The 22,928-nt window shown below is 34.1% G+C and overlaps 1 protein-coding gene across 1 annotated transcript in view; it reads right to left on the bottom strand.

Annotated features, from left to right (window-relative positions):
- Nucleotides 1-22,928, bottom strand: part of Gycalpha99B (guanylate cyclase 1 soluble subunit alpha 2) — a 130,236-nt gene that overhangs the window by 25,363 nt on the left and 81,945 nt on the right. The window contains exons 4-8 of the mRNA XM_073089532.1: nucleotides 21,984-22,066; nucleotides 19,618-19,778; nucleotides 18,489-18,700; nucleotides 17,857-18,035; nucleotides 1,912-2,090 (exon numbers count right to left, since the gene is read on the bottom strand). Coding sequence (XP_072945633.1) covers nucleotides 1,912-2,090; nucleotides 17,857-18,035; nucleotides 18,489-18,700; nucleotides 19,618-19,778; nucleotides 21,984-22,066 — 814 coding nt within the window. The remainder of the gene's footprint in view (nucleotides 1-1,911; nucleotides 2,091-17,856; nucleotides 18,036-18,488; nucleotides 18,701-19,617; nucleotides 19,779-21,983; nucleotides 22,067-22,928) is intronic.

The raw sequence follows: 22,928 nt of genomic DNA, 5'->3' as shown, positions 1-22,928 counted from the left end.
TTTAAAGGCAGTAGGTAAAAAAACCTAAAATAATCCTAAAAACCTAAAATAATGAATTCCGAGTATAAAATACCGCCATTTTAATTTTTAGGAACAACAATCAACATTTCGTCTTATTTTATCTTAAATGGAACCCCCTTGTTCAAAGAAACTATTCTGATCGACAAACTATGTAAAAAAATCAAAAAATAATTTTAATATTACTTTCATTTTGATGCATGAGAAAAATCAGTACCAAGAATGGGCATTCTCATTTCATTAAAATCGGTTCAGTGGTTTAGGCGTGAAGAAGAGACAACCAGACAGACAGACAGATAAACAGACAGACAGACAGAGTTACTTTCGGATTTATAATATTAGTAAGGCCTGGCCTGTCCGAATGTCATAGATGATACCTGTTTCTATTTTTGGAGAGAAATATCTATCAGTTTTTATAGCGAAGAGCTTTTGCGACCAGTAAGTTCCGTAATAAATCTATAGTGTTATTGTTTTTAGGTAGATTTTTTGGGATACAAACGATGGAAACCATTGTTATATCAACGAACGCCCGTTATTAACACTCAATCTATCCAAGTTTTGCCTACCGTAGATTGAAATTTGACAATTCGAAAGTGTCTTTAGTAACAAAAACGTTGGATAGACTGATTAATAATAACGTCGTAAGACTCCATTTTGCGACTAATTTTCAATTCGTACGTATTGATTGATCGTTCATGACGTATTGATTGATATTCCGTTTATTCAGTATACACTAACGTGTAATAATTTCCGAAAATAAACTAAATAATACCCTAAAAGGAGCACTAAAAGATAAAGATTACCAAAAGATAATATTCCCCGACTACCGACGACAAACTTTTGACTGAAACACTCTTGTCTTAACAGCTCTTGAAATATTGTTCGGGACGGCGCGAGAGATAAGGATTATGTCGGATTATATCATTTTTATTCTTCAATTACGTTGTTCTTCGGAAGATATTAACTTATTGTAACGTTTTCACCCGGAAAATAAAAGGCTCAGAAGCTGCCGGTTAAAGTAATACGGGTGAAAATGACGTTTTTATCGTGTTATTGAGACATTTTTACTGCTGTTTTAATATTGAAATGCTTTTGTTGTTGTTGTTATCTTTAACAACATTTGTTTAATTAAAGCTTTAAAATTTTCGAAAGAAATATGTGTGTACCTTTTTAAAGGTGCCGGTAAAACAAAAGTATTGGAATCATATTTTTAATTACATCCCTAATTCAATTAATATAAGTAAATTGCCTTAATGGCACTAAGATAGTTTTTGTCTAGAAAGGTTTAGAATATCTTAACTGTCAAAAAAACAGTACAACTGTCAAAAGTGCAGACTTCAAATGGTACTTTTATTAAATTAAAATACGAATTTATGTTCCCTTACACTTCAAGACGAAGTTTTTGCTAGTCGTTTCTGCGCAGGAAAGAGTCTTATGCTTCCTCGAAATTCAAGATCTTAGCAACGCCATTAATGGAGGTACTCCTTGAGCAAACTCGTGAAAATAGAAGAGGGTGCACAACCATTTTTTTTACCTTTAAAAATATGTTTATTGTCACTAGAGAAATATCGTAGTCTCGGTTTTGGTTTCCGCAAAGTTTCGGGGAAAAAATAGACTTCGGTCAAAATTTTGCTTACGGCAAAAATCTGACAAACTTTCGGCATTCCCGCAACATGCGTTCGTAATTTTTTTCGTTTCTTTCGGCTGTATATCGACTCGGTGAATCAAAAATGATAAATCAATAGAGGTGACTTGTCATAAAGCTTGTATGCACGTAAGTCTATTAATTCAGAGAAATTGGTAAAAAATGTTTCAATTTCCGAAACCGGAAGTACGTTTTCGGTTTTAGTTTCGGCTGAAAAACTACTTCCGCTCGGTCGATTTATCACTTACCTCAGCCAACGAAGCCGAGCCAGGTATCTTCAAGCAGAACATGAAGGGAGTGTTAACTCGCTTCAAAATCTCACGGAAGTCCAAAGGCACTCCTCTTGGACGAAGCAGCCTGAAATACGTGCCCAGAGCTGAACCGTGGGATGAGAGATTTTTGCCGAAGAGACGCATGAAGCCACCTCCTGTTAACAAAAGGTAAGTATTAGAAATTGTTTTCGTATGTATGTTTTTGAAGGTCGTAGAACCCTTTATGGTTAGACTCCAGACGCAAAGCAGGTACACCTATTTTTTAATTAATAGTTTGAAGGGTGGTTTTTGAATGTGGAATCCTTTGTGGTTCGACTGTAGACAAACCACAGTTACACCTATTTTTGTCGAATAATTGTTTGAAGGCTGAGGTAAAGGAGCTATACATAATTGATGCGTTTGAACTTAGTCTAAGGAGTAGCAATGCATATTTGGCCAACTTCAGGTAAGATTCTAAACTTATCTGGGTTCGAATATAGATATGCATGTCCAGCTAAGGCCATTTAATTTATCTAAATGGATTTCTTTGGTCACAATTCTAAACCAGCTCTATCTGTCTCTCTAAACTATTAAGTTAAGATTAAAACTACTTCGCAACAATCCGCTACAAATATGTATGATGGTATATATTTTAAACCATGCAGTATGTACCACCCTCCCTCCCTCAAAGGATGCATGCAGATGCAAAAATTAAAAATATACACCACCATACATACCACCACCAACACGTGTTTCGCTCCAAAACGGAGCATCATCAGGGTAAGTTGACTCTACGACGGTTAATCGCTAATCGCTAATTTTGAGTGTGATGACAACTTAATAGCATGGATTTCCACAAAGTAACGCCTGATACAACTCTCTAAACTACTCGTATATCTAAAACTCTAATTAAGACTATAGTCATAGAGGATTTTCTATTCACATTTTCTTTTTCTTAAATATTATTTCTTTAATATTTGATGTATGGCTTTCATCCATCATAAACAGGTAAATGGATACGTACATTTAATACTCAGATTTATTCATGGTGAATAAAAGATGAAAGAACAGATAATCCCGCTAATATACACGTGTAAGCGTTTTCGCCGAAACCTTTTATTAGAAACATCAACTGTTATCCTTGACTTGTCTTCAAGCAAGGCATTGGCCAAGCGGAAGAGCTGTAGGGCAAGGATAAATATGATGGAATTCTTGTGGTTAGACTCCGAAGGCTCCACCGTCACAAATATTTTCCCTGATAACAGCAATGTTAAGCGCTGCTATACTGCGCTTTAAAGGTTAACGACATACTCAGACAGACATACTCGTCCAAGGTGTTCTAATTTGGTCTACAGGGGTAGCAATGAATCTGGGCCTATCCTCAGGTAGGAATATTATGTTATCTGAGATTGATTACATATAGCCATGGGCGACAATACAATAGCCATTTACCATCAGGTCGACTGCATGCTCGTTTGCTATTTCAATATTATGAAACAGGTACAAGGGAAATTTGAAATTGTTGTAATAACTTCAAACAAAACTTTAATAAGTGCCATATTATTATTGAATATACCTTCTGTGCGATTTGCTATGAAAATGTTATAAAATACGAAAACAACTATACGTGGGTGTGAACTAAGACTCTTAACTTACTAAGACGATTAAGTACCTACTAAGAAAATCACTACTGGAGGATATTAAGTTTCTATAAAAATAGAACATAAAAGCGACTCGTGTGACTTAACAAGGTATTTGTATCACGTCGCTTCTGGTTGGAGCATTTATAAAATGCATGAATCAAAAAGCATACCAAAATGTTCTCCTTGATTTAATTTCGAGTTGTTTGACTTCCACTTTGTATACTAACAGGTGCTATATTTATCTTCTGACTTCAAAGATCAATGGAGGACGCCGAATGAGAACCGGGAATTCGCGATTATATTATTTTGTTTGAGTGGCAGATAAATATTTGTTCGATGTGAATGTGATAGCGTGCACACTTGATCTCATATGAATGAATCAAATTTAAAGATAGATTTTTTAAGGTTGGTTTAGTACGCGCCAAACTGCTAGTCCGCTCTGAAGTTGTTGCGAGCAGTTGAATCATACATTGTGCTATGGCGACGCGATTCATTTCTATATTCAGAGCGGACTAGAAGTTTTACGAAGACTATACTTTGCTAAGTTCTATGATTTTTGCCTAAGAGCAGCATAGCTACGTTGTGTTTTGGGTTGAAAAAAAAACAAACGCATTCCAATTACAATATAATCTTCAAGGCCCTGAGATTGACTATGACCAGGCGATGTCCTCTTCATGTCAAGTAGGTGGATCGAACGATTCGGGGTTCGAATCCCAGGACCACCTCACCCCATCCATGCTTTTACAAAATTATGTGCGTATTAAAAATTAATCACCATTTGCTTTAACGGTCAGGGGAAAAATGTCATAAGAAAATGTAGCAAACACATCTTTAAAAATTTAGCCCGCGGATTATAGCCTGATCCTTCTTACTCTGAGAGCCGGTAAGAAAATGTCTAGTTGTGGGACACCAATGAATGATGCATAATGATATTAAGTCACATCATATAGTATATGTATACATTTCTAATCTTGAGAAAATCCCTCGAAAAAAATATAATGTAAAATGGTAAAATCGTTTGGTCCCTTAATCCGTATTCGCGGGTCATTCGCGTTCTATAAAGGCTACCTCCTATTAAAAACCATATTTACGGGAATGGACTATTCACCGCTTTTAAAAGAGGATTAGGGTTACTCAAATGAACCAACTCCTAAATAAAATTTAATTTTATTATCATATTCATACACATCTCATTATACTATGATAACCACAAACATATGAGAATTGTTCCAACTTAATGCTTAGTGAATGATAAAGGCACTATTCAGTTGGAACCTTTTGTTGCTCAACTGAATTCCACTGTATTCAATTAATTTTGGAATGGGAGTCCAATGATTCAGGTGATCAATTATGAAGATCTTGTTGTCATAATTGCTAAGTACAGACAGCTTGCTTACGTAATTACAGTACATTCCGTATTAGAAATTAATTATCACTTGCTAAACGGTGAAGTAAAACATCGTGAGGAAACTTGCATACCTGAGAGATTTATATAAAAAATATCTAAAAGGTATGTGAAGTCTACCAATACGCACTCGGCCAGCGCGGTCGACTATGACCTAGTCCTTCTCCCTATGAGAGGAGACCCGTGTCGAGCAGTGGGACAGTAATGGGTTGTTGATGATGCATGTTTACTTCTAGATATTACAAAACTTATGTATAAAGAATAAAGGTGTGCAGGCAAACTTGCAATTTTACTTTTACTCGTATTAAATTTTTCTACGTAAACGATTTCAATTTAAATTGAAACAATATAAACACTTAGGTTTTTAAGCTTTCTTAGAATCATAAATATATTTTTACAAGATCGATGTAGCATAGGTGCATGCAGTCTGACATAGTTTTGTCTAGGATATTTGAAGCTAAATCCATATAACAGGGATTCTCTTTGAAGCCAATCAAAGATTGCGTTATCACTCCCGAAGACTATGATGATAATGTCATACTTAAGTCAGCATTCATAATCTTAAGCCCTGATTCACAAAATTAATGATTATAGCGGTAATACATGCAGATTTTTTTTTATAATACAAGAGTAGCAGACGAGCATGCAGTCCACCTGATGGTAAGTGGCTACTGCCGCCCACGGACGTCTGTAATCAACCCCAGATAGGATTAGATATTCCTACCTGAGGTCAGCCACAGATGCGCCGCTACCCCTGAGGACTAAGCTGGAACGCCTCGGAAAAGTCTGTCTCCCTTACCACACACTTCAAACCGGAACACAGCAGCGCCTAAAACTGCTGATATTAGTTAGAAATACGTGTGGCGGTGGTGCCGCCGGAGTCGAACCACAAAGGGTTCTACCACCTTCAAACAACAATGGTTGATGGTTGAACAATACTTGTTCTACCATCTTTTAACTAAATATAAAGCATTGTTAAATTATTAGCCTACTTGTCAAAAACAGTAATACATTGCGACTAAAAGGAAAACTACACATATTATCCCGTACACATAACATTATCATTCCGTAAACCTTAACCCAAATCTCGGCTCATTCAGATGAATTAAGCTTTAGAACAAAAGATTCCAAGAGATTAATGCGGTATTATCTCATTTGCAAAGCGTTTAAATCATTTTGAACAGATTTGCTTAGTGTCTCGTGTAGAGTGAAGAGCTATTATCATCATTACTGAAGTGTTTCTGAGCTGACGTGTTTGTGTGTGGCACTTTGATGTGTGTTTGTGGTAATTATAATGTTATGTGTAGTGGTAGGCGAATCGCGACTATAGCGCCACCTATAACGTAAAAGTGTTTTGCTTTGAAGAGGTTTTGGCTTTGTAGAATTGTGTTTTGGTTTGAAGATATTGTGCAAGGTTACATGTGGTGTACAATTTAGTCTTAGTAACGGATTTATAAGTCAACTCAGATATGATTTAAATTATTTATATGGGGCTGATTACAGAAATTCGTTGATTACATACTGTCAGACAGACTGCATGCTTCTTTGTTGCTTTAATATGAGGTACTAGTGTCGAAAAGTATCTTCATATTATTATTATACCATTTATAATTTTCACAGGTTTTAAGAAATGTCTTTATCAAACATTTCTCAAGCTTTTTTAATTATTAAACATAAGCAATCATCGACAGTAATTAAATAGTTGAAATCAATTAAAATATTAAAGCCAATGTGCAATCGCTGCACTTAATTAAACGATTCAATTACTTGTTCATTTATCAAAATTCGATTCTCGGTCAGACGGATAATATATGAAACGTCCTTCCCGTTAGCCTCGAAAGTACAGTAAGGCAAAAGAAATATACAAAAATCTATATACTCGTATATAAAAATGATATATGTATGGTTATTATTTCTCTAAATAACACACTGTTTTTAATTAAGATTATATAATGAATATTTTTTGATTCCTAATAATGTCATTTGTAATATGTTATATTTATAATTTAATTCAAATATTATTCATATAAATTTTGTTTAAATGGCCGATTTACATTCCTTTTAATATTTTTCCATTATCATTATTGCTATTATTTAATGTTTGTTTTTTTTTTACTATCATTGTTATTTTTAAGATAATAATCCAATTTACTAATTTATAAAATTTTTATCATCATTTTTGTATTGTTATTTGATAATTTTTCTAAATGTTTTGCATGTAGTTTGTACCTCTAACTGAGGTAACACTTATCAAGATTATTACTGTATAGCTGCATCCAATACAATGTTATAGTGTTTACTTTGTTGGTACAACTAATAAATAAATAAATAAATAAATACATACATACTTGTATATTTGTTATGTGTGCATCGCACCCAAAATACAAGATCTTTACGTTCAATAAGTCCTCGAGTATGAGTGGAAAAGCTTTTAAACGTTTATTTACTTAAGGGTAGCTACGAGTGCCTCGTGCAGGAATGAAAATCGGAAAATATTGAAGTGTTTACGAGTTGGGTTACTTTTTAGGCTTGTTTTGTCTATTGTTCGTGTACGGATTTAGAATTTCAAATGCAATAATTATGAATTAGAGGCGTTTTAAAATAACTCACGTAAATGCTTCTAATTTATACATTTTAGTATTATTTTCTTGTAAGTTGTAGTACCTATTACTAATGCCGAAAATTTATTTTCAGAGACTATACACTATGGAAAGCAATATTTTCTATATTTCTTGCTTTTAACGTATGCTTTATGCTTTTAACGTTAAATAGCAATTTTCTATCGCTTATTATTTGATATTTTATTAGATGTTTAACCAAAAAAAAAAGTTGAAAATACCTCAATTTAATTTGCTTTGCTTTTTTTAACCGTTTGAATCATATTATTCCTTTTGTACCGTTTTTTAAAACAATAAAACAACGAATAATTAAACCTGAACGGGAGCATAGACCTCAATTAACACCGTAATTACTGCTAATAATTAAGACCAAAGAACTACTAACTACTTAGACGGCGAACAAGTACCTATAATATAATGGCTCTTTATTATTTATAGCACTCGTTTTTGAAGAACAATGACCAGTTTATTCCTTTAGCGACAACAATACATAATTAAAAACTTAAACTACACTCATGTGAGTGCAAATTCTTTGTGCGGTTTAGCGACCACCGTCATTTATCGCGCTCTATTTTCCTGTCCACGTGCTAAAGGTGATTAAATGCTATACATAGATTAGTAAAGATTACTCACTCCTAACAAGAAAATGTACCCAGTTTTGAGAATTTAAATAGTTGCGTAAAAAGTTTTGCCACGTCTCCGTGCTAAAATGTCCGTAAAATATTTGAAATAATTATTTATTTATTATGTAAATTATGTACGCAGTATTAGTTATTTATTCGTAATTTTTTTCTAAAAATGTTTTTATTTGTCAAGAATTCAAAAAAAAGAACTTACTAATAAGCCGTTTGTGGCTTCATTCAATTTCAAGGCGGCGAAGTATCTTTACTAATCTATGACGCTATATTAAGAATTTAAAAGCAGTGCATATGACACTTCACGTTTTCTACCACTACTTATAGTTCCACTTGAACTTTATTTATTTGTATTGACAAAAAAAGTAGCAGTAACAGTAAAAGTTTAAAAGGTGGTAGAATTTGTGGTTCGACTCACCAGCACCAACGCCACATCTATTTCTTATAACAGCACTGATCAGCCAGAGACATACTTTTCTGAGGCGGTCTACCTTAGTCCTTTGGTATATCAGCGCATCTGTGGCCGTTAGGTAGGTTTCTGATTACAGATGTCCATGGGAGGCAGTAACCACTTACCATCAGAATAAGTAATCAACCCCAGATAAGATTAGATATTCCTACCTGAGCTCCGCAGCTACACCGGACTATGCGAGGGAATAGACCTGTGCAGTTTTTTGAACCTGTGCAGGTGACCGGCTCAAGATCAAAAATCAATTCTTTCATGGGATGTAGCGTGTGTGGCTTACATTAGGTTGATTGAATAATCCTTCATAATTCATAATTCTTTATTTGCATAGAATAATTTAGTGTTAGCAAAGGTCTTAGCAAAGTCAAAGCTACAAATTTTCTCTCATTCTGCCGGGTCGGCATGCAAATTTTGTACAATTAGTAATTAAAAACAATTTACCTACTAACATAACTTAAGTTCTATTCATATCAATGTCAATAATTAAAATAATTGATTGTAATATAATTTAAATATTATACAGTTATTGATGTCAAGAAGCATTCGTTACATTATAAAGTCATTAAATGAAGTTTGTATGTGAATTTTCCTTAAATCTAAATAATCTTTAACACAATAAAAACATTTAATCACAAGCCATAATGTCAATTTGTTTTTAAACTGATTGTATGTCAATTATTTTATGTGATCGGGTAACATATTATAATTTTTTATTGCCATGAAATGAGCGTTTTTTTGTAGAGACTTAAGGCACAATTAGCTTCGCTACTTCTATGCTAAACGAAACGTTATATGAAAATGAAATATAAAAAACAGTTTAAAACTTTACATTAGATCGACTGCATAGCTACTACTATTATGTAAATAAAATAGGCTAAAATCTAAATAACTTCGAAACAGAACGGCAATGCGACAAAATGAAAATGCGATGTGGATACATTTGTGTACGAGTATCTCGACCATAAATCTTTGGACAGTAAGGAAATTGCTCTAAGAACCGCTTAAAATGTTTTTTTAAACAATATACTTTTTTTACCCGACTGCAGAGGTTTTTCGAGCGTATTTTTGTGTGAACGTCTCATTCTTTAACGCTCCCTGTAGCCTAAATGCTTTAACTCGTTATGTTATTACGAGTGTTAGTTATGTTATCATGTTATTATGAGGTGTCGTTGGATTCGTCTAAATTGTGGAAGTACTAGGCTATATTTTTAAGCCTGGTCTGGTTTTTGTTATAATATTCGTTTAAAATCATTTTTTTAAGGAATTAAATTTTGGGAGTTAATGCCGTTGAGTATGATAGCTCATTTTCAGCTCTCTGAGATATACATATAAGATTATATAAGAGGAAAATCTTTTTTGTCGATATGTGAAAAAGGGAAAAGAACTAAAAATGGAGTACAAAAGCAAGAATCCCCATAACCTCATATCGCTTCGCGCCTCGTAAACAAAAAAAAAACTAAATGAGAGACCTACACGAAAATGTTAATAAACTAAGCTAAAAAAAATTAAGTAAGGGCAACGCCAAAAATAATTAATGGAGGCCTTACTTCAATTTTGTTTTTAATGGCTTCTATCCAATAATAACGACCGGAACCGATGGCTACATGTGCTCTCCGAAGACTAACTCCGTAGTCTAGATAACTCTCGTCTGACATAAAGATGGTTCCGGTTCAATCCCAGGCCTCGTCAACATCTAAATGATGAATTAAGACACCTCTGGGCACAATCAATTCTAGTATGACGTTATGAATGTATAAAGCGTTTAACAATCAGCTTATATATAAACGCACCCTCAACTAGTCAAACTTGGCGATATCTCGGTCGTAATCTAGAAAATATGGGATCGTTATTTTTAGTAGCGTCAGGCCTGTTATCATTGCTGTTGGCGCGTTGAATGATACTGAATATCACTAGAACACTTCCATAGGTCTTAGAACGGTGGAATGGCACCCATTCTCCTTAATGAGGGTCACGAGGCCCGCTCAAAGGTTTTTATGCCTTGTTTTCTTTGAAACGCGTATGAAGAATAATGGAGTAAGTTCCAGAGGTTCCCTTCGGGTCATTATCGTTATTGCTCTCTAGGGTTGGATGTTATTAATAAATAACGGCTGTGTTTTTGATAAAATGGTTTTTGGAGACGTTTTTATAGTTGGTTATGAGGATCGTATACTACGATGGATGTAATAAAGTGGCATCATTCTTCTTAATAAAAATATATTGTTAAGAAAACAATCTGCAATTTATCAAGAAAAAAATAATTTTGGACGAGAAGATTACTCTTATGTGCAAACTCGTATAATTATTTATTAAGAAAACGATACGAAACTTATTTCTATGCATCTGTACCCTTAGTATGAGTTTTTACGTTTTTACAAAAATCAGCGCTCCTAGCGGATTGTATCAGAACTGATTGTAAATATGTGAGAAATACGTAATACTGATTGTAAATATGTGAGAAACAAAAAGAGTCATTTTTGTCGAAACGTTAAAACTCGTACTGTACAATTTCATATGCAGTTCAGGATATGAAGGGAAAGTATTCAAATATTCCACTTAAAATTTGTAGGTCATAAACTTCTTTATTCTGCTGATAATCCAGTTTGACTATCTCCAAGGGGTCATTAATAATTATTGCATGCCGTAAAGAAGACCGTTAATCTGACAAGCTTCGTATTACGATGAGTAAAATTAATGACACGTTAAATATTGGGATTTATATACATTATATTTTTTATACAATAGAATGAAGATACGAGTATAAGGAGTCTATTTCTTCGTTTTAGTGTATAAATGTCTATTGTCTGTTAAATTAACACACAATAGAAATAATAAATAATTAATAACATAGCAGTGTTAGGCGCTGCTGTGTTCCGTTTTGAAGGGTGTGGTAAGGGAAACAGACTTTTCCGAGGCGTTCCAGCTTAGTCCTCAGGGGTAGCGGCGCATCTGTGGCCGACCTCAGGTAGGAATATCTAATTCTATCTGGGGTTGATTACAGATGTCCATGGGCGGCAGTAGCCACTTACCATCAGGTGGACTGCATGCTCGTCTGCTACTCCTATGTTATAAAAAAAAGTGACTTAATTACCCTTACCTACATGTGTCAATGAGATGTAAAGATTTGTCGCTGATAATAACAGTGACCAAATAAAATATATTGTTAATTTTGCCTAGTGGAAAACACGGCCTCTCGATCGAGGGGTCCGAGGTTCAAATACCAGAAACGCACCTCTGATTTTTCAAAGTTATGTGCGTATTAGAAATTCTCACTTGCTTAGACGGCGTAAGAAAACATCAGGAGAAATCCTGCACATCTGAGAGATTTATTTAAAAACAATTTCAAAGGTATGTGAAGTCTACCAATACGTACTTGGCCAGTGCGGTGGACCTAATCCTTCTCATTCTGAGAGTTGACCCGTGCCCAGCAGTGGGACAGTAATGGATTGATGATAATGATGATGTTCATTTAGCTCCGTATTTTATTCTGATTCTATACTTTATATATATATATATATATATATATATATATATATATATATATATATATATATATATATATATATTATATATATATATATATATATTAACATGTATGATACTTGGTAAGATTATACAGTCGAATAATGTAGGTCAAATGAAATATACGGAGCTGCAGATAATCCAAAAATAGCGGCTACAGTTTTATCCTCTGTTACTACTTTATGCCATTCTCTATTCGAGTGACCTCCACTGAGAATTATGTAGATTTAGAAGTGACCTTTAAGCGCTGCATAACCCTATTTTAAAATCTCACTAGAACTGACTTTAGTAAAAATTTACTGAACAATGAAAAAAGATATTTTGTCATAACCGACATTTTTACCCGTAGAATAATTTCATCTTTTGATATCTGGGGTCAATGATTCATAATATGTGGATAAGATTAAGCCATCATCATGTGGATAAGATTAAGCCATCATCATCATCGAGCAAGAATCAAATTTTACTTCTATTTTAAGTAGCAGTTTTTTTAAAAAATTAAGCGTAAAATTGAAGAAATCAATCAAAATTGAATTAATTGACAAGAATGGAATCCGTCTGATGTTATATAATCTTTGCCGCCCATGGACATGTGTATCAATATTTCTATATGGAAATATTCTATAAATATGGAGTTGATACACATGTCCATGGATGTCCATATATGGACTACACATACTATATCTATACTACCATACTATATCTATATCGATAAGTTCTATCTATACCCCAGGTGCTTTGTCACTCCTGTGGAGTAACTTAGTCGCCTCATTTAATTCTTTCCTTGATTGATTGATTCCACTCTTCCAACAAAACCTGATTTACGCTAGAACTAAGTGTGGTGGTGGTGCCCTAAAAACGATACTAATTCTACTACCGAAAGTACACTTCACGTTATTCTACATTTTTCACTCTTTCAAAGACATTCAGTAAAATTGTGTACTCGTTCTGAACTGACATTTTAAGTGCATCTACGGAACGATATTTGAAGTCACTATTTGACATCAGAATAGAATATTTGTGCACATCCAGTGATTTTTTGTCGTAACAAAGTTTTGTGACGATACGAGAATTAGAAGCGCGTTAAAATTGAGTTTCAAGATTTATGTACTAAATTAAAGTATGCATTTAGTAAGTTACAGCTTTATAAGTGATGCTTAATAGCATTATTGTAAAATATTTCGTATATTTTACTTAAAGCAGGCATTATTCACCGCTTGCATATTTACAATGGATTAATATGGTACAAATTATTGGATACTTTTTATAGAGAGAGAGAAGTTTGTTTGGTAAAAGTAACGAGGATGTTTTTGGTAGGTATTTTATTTTCAAATTTAGGCGCCATTACATATACATATGTACTAGCTGACCCGGCAAACGCTGTGTTGTCATATAAAAAAAATGTTAAGGAATAACCCTTATCACTTAGGGGTATGAAAAATAGATAGTAGCCGATTCTCTTCGAATATGCATATAAAATTTGGTGAAAATTGTTAAAGCCGTTTCGAAGGAGTACGGTAACTAACATTGTGACGCAAGAATTTTATATACTCGTATAAGATATATCTAATATAACACAGAAGTATATATAATCTACAAAGCCTCTAATTCAAGCTACATTTATATAGGCATTCACCCATCCAAAGTTTAACTATACAGTCACCAACCACAGCACTGAAAGCGCTTTATTGTGTAGCGAACTAGATATTTGTAAGCGACAAATTCGGTCGCAAAACATAAATCTGTCAGCGCATAAATCTCTTCATCAAAGAAACATTTGTTACAGTTCGGAGGTCGGTCTGGTGCAGACAGTAGTGTCATTTCCACCATTCCAATCAGTTGATGAATTGCCATTGATAAAAGGAAACACTTAGCGCGATGTCACTAGACGGAAATCGAGTAAACGATTTGTTGTTTGACTGGTTATTCTGTACAATTTCTATTTAAATGTCATGATAAATATCTACATGACACTTGCTACTATTCGAGTTCCTAGTATGCCACATCTTGCTACTTGTACCTACTTGAGAAACAAAAGAATGTGAAGTCTCCACTTGGCCATACTATACATCATATCTAAGCATTTATCAGGAAACATTATTCAGGAAGGCCGTGCCGAACAGTTGGACAGTAATGACAGACAGTTATTAGGTTAGTTATAGTGCAGGTTTACCGTTACATCCACACTAACAATACCAATTAATTTGACATAACGTAATAGTGTAATTTTGAGTCAGCTAATGTTATAATGATTCATCAATATACCATAAGGTGGCGAAATCAAAACGTAAAAAACAAATGATACACCATGAACAGACATGTCGTAGAAATCAAAACATTATCTGAATACAAAATTTCATCCAAATCAAAAGAGCCATACCCGGAACCCAATTACACGTATATGATTAGCATTTAAATTTTTCTCGGAGAAACTTATAATAGTCATCAAGAATTCATAAACTTCACAGTTCAAGTATGAAACACATACATATTGTTTAAAGAAGCCGTATTTCTAAACATTACCACATAGAAGCCACTTCTCGCGTGAATAAACACGCACTGGCGCTACGTGAGCGATGCTTAAGTGCTTCATGAAGTATTCAGTTTCGCGGATCCCACCGCCCCGAATACATTGGCATTTCTTATAATGACACTTCAATTCATTTCGTTTTTATTATTTACGTAGTAAAACTCTGTACAGCCCCTCTGCCTGGCACGGATCTCTTTTTAGAACGACAAGTGTGGGATATAGTACAAAATGTTGGACACTTGACCATTTACGCCCATTATTAATAATCAATCTATCCAAAGTTTTGTCTAACAAAGATCGATATTTGAAAAATACTTCATATTAGAAATTGTGAAATTTAGATCTTTATACGGCAAAGTATGGATAGATTGAGTATTAATAACGGGCATTAACAGGAGTAGTGTAATGAATCTTACGCCAATCCTTTCTTACCCCCATAGCTGTCCTAAAAAATAATTTCCCATTTAAACTTACAAAAGTCATCAAGGATTCATAGGTTTTAACAGCGCACATATTACACTCGTATGTATTGTTAAAAGAAGCCATACTTCTAAACATTAGTACATAGAACCCACTTCTCGCGTGAATAAACACGCACTGGCGCTACGTGAGCGATGCTTAAGTGCTTCATGAAGTATTCAGTTTCGCGGATCCCACCGACCCGAATACATTGGCATTTCTTATTAAGTCGTTTCAATTTATTTCTTTATTGTTATTTACGTAGTAAAACTCTGTACAGCCCCTCTGCCTGGCACGGATCTCTTTTTAGAACGATAGGTTTGGAATATAGTACTAAATGTTGGACACTTTACCATATACGCCCATTTTTAATAACCAATTTTCATCTACCAAAGATCGATATTTGAAAATTACCTCCGTTTAGAAATTGTGAAATTTTGATCTTTACAAAATTTGGATAGATTGGATTGGGTATCAATAATGGGCGTTAGCAGGAGTAGTAGAATGTATTTAATGTCAATCCTTTTTTTTCCTTTCATAACGCGTCTAAAGAATAATATCCTCTTTAAACTTACAAAACTCATCAAGGATTCATAGGTTTTAACAGCGCACATATTACACTCGTATGTATTGTTAAAAGAAGCCGTACTTCTAAACATTAATACATAGAACCCACTTCTCGCGTGAATAAACACGCACTGGCGCTACGTGAGCGATGCTTAAGTGCTTCATGAAGTATTCAGTTTCGCGGATCCCACCGACTCGAATACATTGGCATTTCTTATTACTCGTATGACGCTTCAATTCATTTCTTTTTTGGTAATTTACGTAGTAATACTCTGTACAGCCCCTCTGCCTGGCACGGATCTCTTTTTAGAACGACAGGTGTGGGATATAGTACAAAATGTTGGACACTTGACCATTTACGCCCATTATTAATAATCAATCTATCCAAAGTTTTGTCTAACAAAGATCGATATTTGAAAAATACTTCATATTAGGAATTGTGAAATTTAGATCTTTATTAGGCAAAGTATGGATAGATTGAGTATTAATAACGGGCATTAACAGGAGTAGTGTAATGAATCTTACGCCAATCCTTTCTTACCCCCATAGCTGCCCTAAAAAATAATTTCCCATTTAAATTTACAAAAGTCATCAAGAATTCATAGGCTTCACAGTGCAAACATTAAACACGTACGTATTGTTTAAAGAAACCGTACTTCTAAACATTAATATATAGAACCCACTTCTCGCGTGAATAAACACGCACTGGCGCTACGTGAGCGATGCTTAAGTGCTTCATGAAGTATTCAGTTTCGCGGATCCCATCGACCCGAATACATTGGCGTTTCTTATAACGAGATCTCAATTCAATATTTTATTTTATTTCCATAACGATACTGTCCAACTGCTGGCCGTGCGACTTTTCTTTGATTTAAAATAAGATGAATGTAAAATGTGAAACCTATTTACACAGAATTTTCATACAAGCAAACTTCCTCGCGATGTTTCCTTCCACCATTCCCATAAATGGTAAATACTTCGAGAAATCAGTCATCAATTTGATCCTAGTCTAGAAACAGTTTATACAGATGTACTCACAGACTATATCTGAGGACTAAGGTAAAAACAGCTAAACAACTAAAGTTGTATAACCACACCTTTCAAACAAACAGCGTTAATTTTAGACTTTTGCCACTTGTACTCGTATGTATCATAACTACGGAACAAGAAACTACCTTATTCCGTGACCATAATGGATTAATGAGAAAAAAAGGTTTTAGTATTATTATTCTTATTGCATGTTCATAATTTATTGTTCACTGTATTTTTCTATTATGAATTTTCCACACTAAAACTGACATCAAACTAAGGTACTTGATAGGTATGTTATTAAAAATTCCTACGCACTTCTCACGTGAATAAACAGCCTAACTTTACGAGAGCAATCTTAAGCACTTCATGAAGTATTCAGTTCTAGATCCTTTTACCCAAAAATTCCGAGCGTTTATTAGAAAAGGGCTTTTAGATACAAAATAAAATCAATAATTATAATGTAACTTGTACACCTTAGGTACAAGTTACATTATAATTACGTGTACGTGTATAGAATTATTTTGTAAACAGTCTTCGAGAGAATTTAAAATTTTATTTCCTTGTTCACAATATTCTTCTTTATTATACCAAATTTTAAAAGTCCGTTAAGTCCATCTAGTATACAGTAATTACTAAGTATTCGTTTTCCAAAGATAAAAAAAGTATTGGCAAGTGTAATTTTTAAATGACGAAAGTCAAAGACAGGTTAGGAAATTTCTATTTTTGTTTTAATAGGATTGAAGTAGTAATAGTATGTATCTAATTACAAGTAGTTACTGCCGTCCATGCACATATATAAACAACAACACGTAGAACAGTTCAACCTGAAGTCGATCATAAATTAGTTGCTACTCCTGAGTACTAAGATGGTCAGATCTTAAGTTAGCCAGCATTTACACCTTTCCAACAAGAGTCCCGTAAAATCAACTCAATTTGTCGAGACGGTCAGATGGTAAGTCAGCTAGTATTTACATGTACCAAGAATCCCAACAGTCAACTAAACTCAACGACAAATGCTACTTGAATAATTTAAGTTGAAACGTCCCGTCAAAGTAGTAAAGTACTTACCCAATTGCACCAGCTCCAACCGTTTATCAGTGATGAAATGCCACGGAAAGGCCTTGCAGAAGCTAGCGACACCGATCCTCAAGTCACCAACTTTGCTGGAAGATGCGACACACAGATCGTTCACTGGTTCTTGATCATCCTTTGGTACCTGATGCAACGGTATGGCAGTTATTTCGTATCTGTAACAAAAGGTGTAGTGTAAATTGTTTTGTGTAAATTCTTGGATCCTCATCATATATTTAAACCTATATAAAGATGTCAAACATTTTAGTCAGCGTGACAATGTTATTATATGCAAAGCAGATACTGCTTTTCATACTGATCAATAGATCTAACCAAGATTTAACTCATGAACCGTTCTGTGTTCGCGCGCGAAGGTGGAGGAAAAACGCTCATTCAAATTCAAAATTCAAACGTACATTCTCACTCTAATTTATGTTTCCAAATACTGGAACTGCGAAAAAATCTGTGGCTCATGCCTGCCTCCCAATTATAGAAAGCCATCGAAACAGAAGTATAGAAACTTACTAAGTTTATTCAGAAAGAAAATAACCAAGAATCTATATTGCTGGCTAACTCTGAACTTGAAGCAATCATCAACAAATCCCAAATAAATCTTCTACAAAACCCACCTAAATCTCCTAGGATCGTTAGTATAGCTCTTCAGTCTTATGTCCGTCTGTGTGTCGTACAGCCGCCGTGCAATGGCTCGTAGGCTTCCGACGAGGAGGTACGCCACCGGCTCGCTCTCAGTCGTCAAGTGCAACTGTATCCTGCCCTCATGTGCCGATGTGCAGACAAAAGCCGCTTCGTACTCGGTTGATTCGTCTCTGAGTACATCATCCTGTTAAGTAAACGATCCAATTCAATTAAAACAACATTGATATTTTCAGAATAAAAAAAATAAACTTACTAGTAGAATTTGTACATTAAATTATAATATACTCATATCTTCTGACTTATGCTTAATTTTAGAACAAGTAAAATGTCGAAAAGCAATAAAATTCTGCGTCAATTTAATTTCATTTCGTATTAATAGAAAATGTAGAAAAAATAAATCTATGGTCATTGTTCAACACAAAACCATTTTCCTTCTATTTCCATTTCACAAACAACGCCATCTGAACTTCGACAACTGTACACACAAAAAGTAAATAAAAAAAATTAAATCATCCCTCGATGCATAAAACATGACTTTATGTTAGATAGCTAAGTAAAGACATCTCGTTACAATTTTGTTTTGTTTACCGCTGCTAATATTTCGTATAGATACTTAATTAATGTTAGTGCTCGAAAGTGTTTGTAATTCACAATGGTGGAGCTGAGTTTGCCGTTATTTGCCAATACACGGCCATATTGACCTGGACGTATTGACTCGACCATATCGGTATCTGTTGGCTTTCATTGCTCATGTTCAGCAAATAAGAAGGCAAATACACGTTTCCATACACCTGACGGTTTTATTATGCATCAAATGATTAAAATGTTGTCAAAGATATTCACACACGTGTGATCAACGATGTGAAAATATCAAAGCGAAAAAGTATTGCATTTTTTTCAAATCATAGCAATTGCATTTATACATTTAGGACTCGCAAGAGAACAAAGACCATTCACAAAACACTTGACATGTTTTTATTTTATGTTCTTTAAGAATTACCGATGGTTATCGCCAATAACGTACGAACAAACTGAAGGATACCGGAACTAACGGATGAATTAGAATTAGGAATACAAAAAAATCTTTATTGAAAGGCCTACCTGATCATGTAACACGTCGTGAACGCTATCCAGTGTGGTCAGGAATTCTATCAAATTGGTGCCTAAACATTTGAACGCCCTCTCCAGTCGACAGTTGTGGGAGAAGGCAGTTAAAATTAAATATTCCCCTAGTTTCGCCATGAAGTCCTTGGTGCTTACACCTGTAACAAAAAAGTAATTGAATATATCTAGAATTAATATGAATATGAAATATTTAATGCGGACTGCGCATTCTTCAACGCCAACTCAAACGTGTGGATAGAGAATTTGGCTTGGGTTGTGTAGGTTTGCAAGCGCTTGTAGAAGTTTGTAGAGGTTTGGACGTTACGGTAAACGTCAAGTGTGCGAACGCATTTTACATACAGGATGCTTTAATAACAAAAAAGATTGTTTTAAATAATACATTAATTTCGATGTCAATATTTACTTCTTACGGCCAAAATTTATGTTTTTTTTTACAATGATAGTGTGTTGATATAATAGAAGATACTTTGGATTATGGACAATTATACAGATCCCGAGAAAACAATAACGAACGAATTATTTTATACACTAACAAATACTGGCTATAAAAGTCAACAGAGGCTGCTAAAAATTCGAGGATTCGAAAATTACACAGTAATAATAAATTAATTAAATTTTATTATATCTACAATTTTACCACGACTAAATACAAAAAGGATTAATTTCAGAATTCTCATTAAATTTATCTTGAACTGGTACGCATTTGGCTAAGAAGAATTATTAGCTGATATTAATTATTCCCCTAGTAAAGTATTATATCTCACTCTCATTTCGGTTAAGCGCAAGATCAAAAAACTTCAGTGGGTTACTTAATGCCTGTGAACGTCTAGTCATGCCAACAAAGGTCGGGGGTCGATCCCACCCTTTTCTAATAAATATTTGGCGGGCGTTACCCACTCGGGTTCAATCGAAATGCGAATTTTTCGCACCACGCATTTGTTTGTTTACTTTTTATGAAATACAGTTTGTAGGTAGAAACCTATGTGGTTCAACTCCGGAAGCACCACTGTCATACCTATTTTAGTCTAATAACAAGTGTTTAGTGCTACTCTGTTCTGTTATGACTGATATGGTAAGGGAGACATAAGTATGTCTCCCTTACCTTGGGTAAATACCCAAGGCATTCCAACTTGTTTCTCAGGGGTACCAAAGTATCTGGGCCCGATCAAATTGATTACAGATGCCCATGGTTGGCAATGATCACTTACCGCCAGACCGACTGAATGCTTCTATTTTATAAAAACAATTAATTATATATGCCATTATAGAATTTTCCTGCATATATTGACTTTATAACAATACATTCTAGTTATAACGAAAAGGTTCATCGAGTGCTAACTAATGACAAAATTTTACCACCAACAGTCCCCCATTCAATTCACGACCGCACCTGATAATGTTTAACATAAGTCGATTACGACACATAAGCTCCGGGGCTATAGATGTCTTACTGACTTTCACTTGAAATCTCTAAAACAAATACCCAAAATCGGAACGATCACCTGAACTTTTGAAACGAAGTTCCACGTCTCCAATCCCTTTGTTAGTGACAACTTTTGTTCTCGAAAACAAAAAAATGTTTGCTTCTCCTTGAACTCCTCCGAGTTAGTTTCCAAGATCCCTTCAAAGATTTGGGTCAGTTCACCCTTTACCTCAAAGAAAGTTTAAAGAAAGCGAACGCTAAATTAACCGATCCCTTCAAAAAACCGAACTTTGAAGCAAAGTTATTGATACGACCGACAAGATGCTTAGAAATCTATTTTCATTATGCTCGCTACTTCACTTTGATATCGTATTTAAGTTGACTTTTGAATTAATGTTGTAAAGTATAATAGTGGCTAGTTAAATAATGTTAATTATACTATTTTTTGTGGCACAATATGATTAGTAAAATTATTGTTATCATTGGTAGATACTTATTTTGATTGTAAGGCTTGATCGATAGAAAATAAAAGTGTTGCCGAGCTTAAACTTAAAATGCAAAATTAACAGAATAAGAAACACACTAAAAGAGAATAAGAAATCCTCATTCAATTTTCAAGCTAATTACAAACCCCTTAAGCAATTTTCACTTTTAGACCTTCAGCTTTTGAAACGGAGATCGAAAAATATTAACTTCAATCTAAAACAGACGTAAAGACGAAGGAAACATTTTTAATAGTTATACATTGTTTTTAAATTCCCATACATGCAGCTTAAACTACTAGTAAAACTGACATTAATACTTATACCCATCGTAGAATGTTCTTTCGCTGAATTTCAATAAGAATTCTCCACTTAGCCTACATTTTTGCTCTAACTTCACACTGTAAACTTTAGCGCAGTAATAAATTTGTACTTACTATCAGTTGCTCGAACTGCATCGTATATTTCTTGTAAATATGCGTAGTTCCTACAAGTTCTCACGTCGTCTGGTAGTCTTCGCCTGGGGAGAGAATTATTCAATTAATCATAAGTTGTAGACTTCTAGACGACAGTAAAGGAATCTTCACATCCATCCGTTTCTATAACTGAAATTGAACTGAACACTTATACATCATTTTTTTTCTTCTAAACTCCATAACTGAATATGTCACATTACGTTAATAGGCTGAGTAATTTTTCATATGTCATATTTATCAGTTTCACAGTAAGTAAGCGATTTTGTAAATTAAAAAAAATCAATGTTTTCAGCCATAACTAGAATTATGTCATAATGGTCTATAACTCAATTCAATTCAGTGCATTCTGTGAAGTCTAACTAATTCCTAATAGATATTCTCCCATTTTTGTGACATGAAAAACAAACTCGGGCAGATTTTCAACAACGGCATTGATTTTTCAAATGTGCTTAAATAAATAGTAAGTTCTATCAGTTAAACCTCCAGCAATAGTTTAATTATGAAAAATTGCTCAAAATTCCAGTGTGTCTCCCGATTTATTTTTTCAGTATTCAAAAAGTAATCTTTATTTTTATTCGTACTTTTTACTTTCTTCCTACCTTTACTTTCAGTTTTTTCATTTATTTACTACTGTAATTTAATTTTATTTGCGTATTGTAATTTAACATCCGTCATAAAAAATGTATTTGGGACTTCCAGTTCGCCTTATTCGTAAACAATATACATACATTAATGTCGACCATTCATCATATTATAACTATCTGATTTCCTATCACGTAAGGCCCCATTCATAACATTACCATTCTCTTCAAATGGATCGCTATTGTTAGTTACATCATCAACGGATGTTGTTTGAGTCACTATACAATCAGGATGTATTAATTTCTTACTATAAGTCTTACCATT

Source organism: Epargyreus clarus, unplaced genomic scaffold (assembly GCF_041222505.1).
Source record: "Epargyreus clarus isolate Ecla_fem2 unplaced genomic scaffold, WU_Ecla_fem_2.2 ptg000029l, whole genome shotgun sequence".
Classification (NCBI taxonomy): Eukaryota; Metazoa; Arthropoda; class Insecta; order Lepidoptera; family Hesperiidae; genus Epargyreus; species Epargyreus clarus.
Note: the sequence above shows the minus strand (reverse complement) of the source record. Positions and strands in the feature narration are given on the sequence as shown.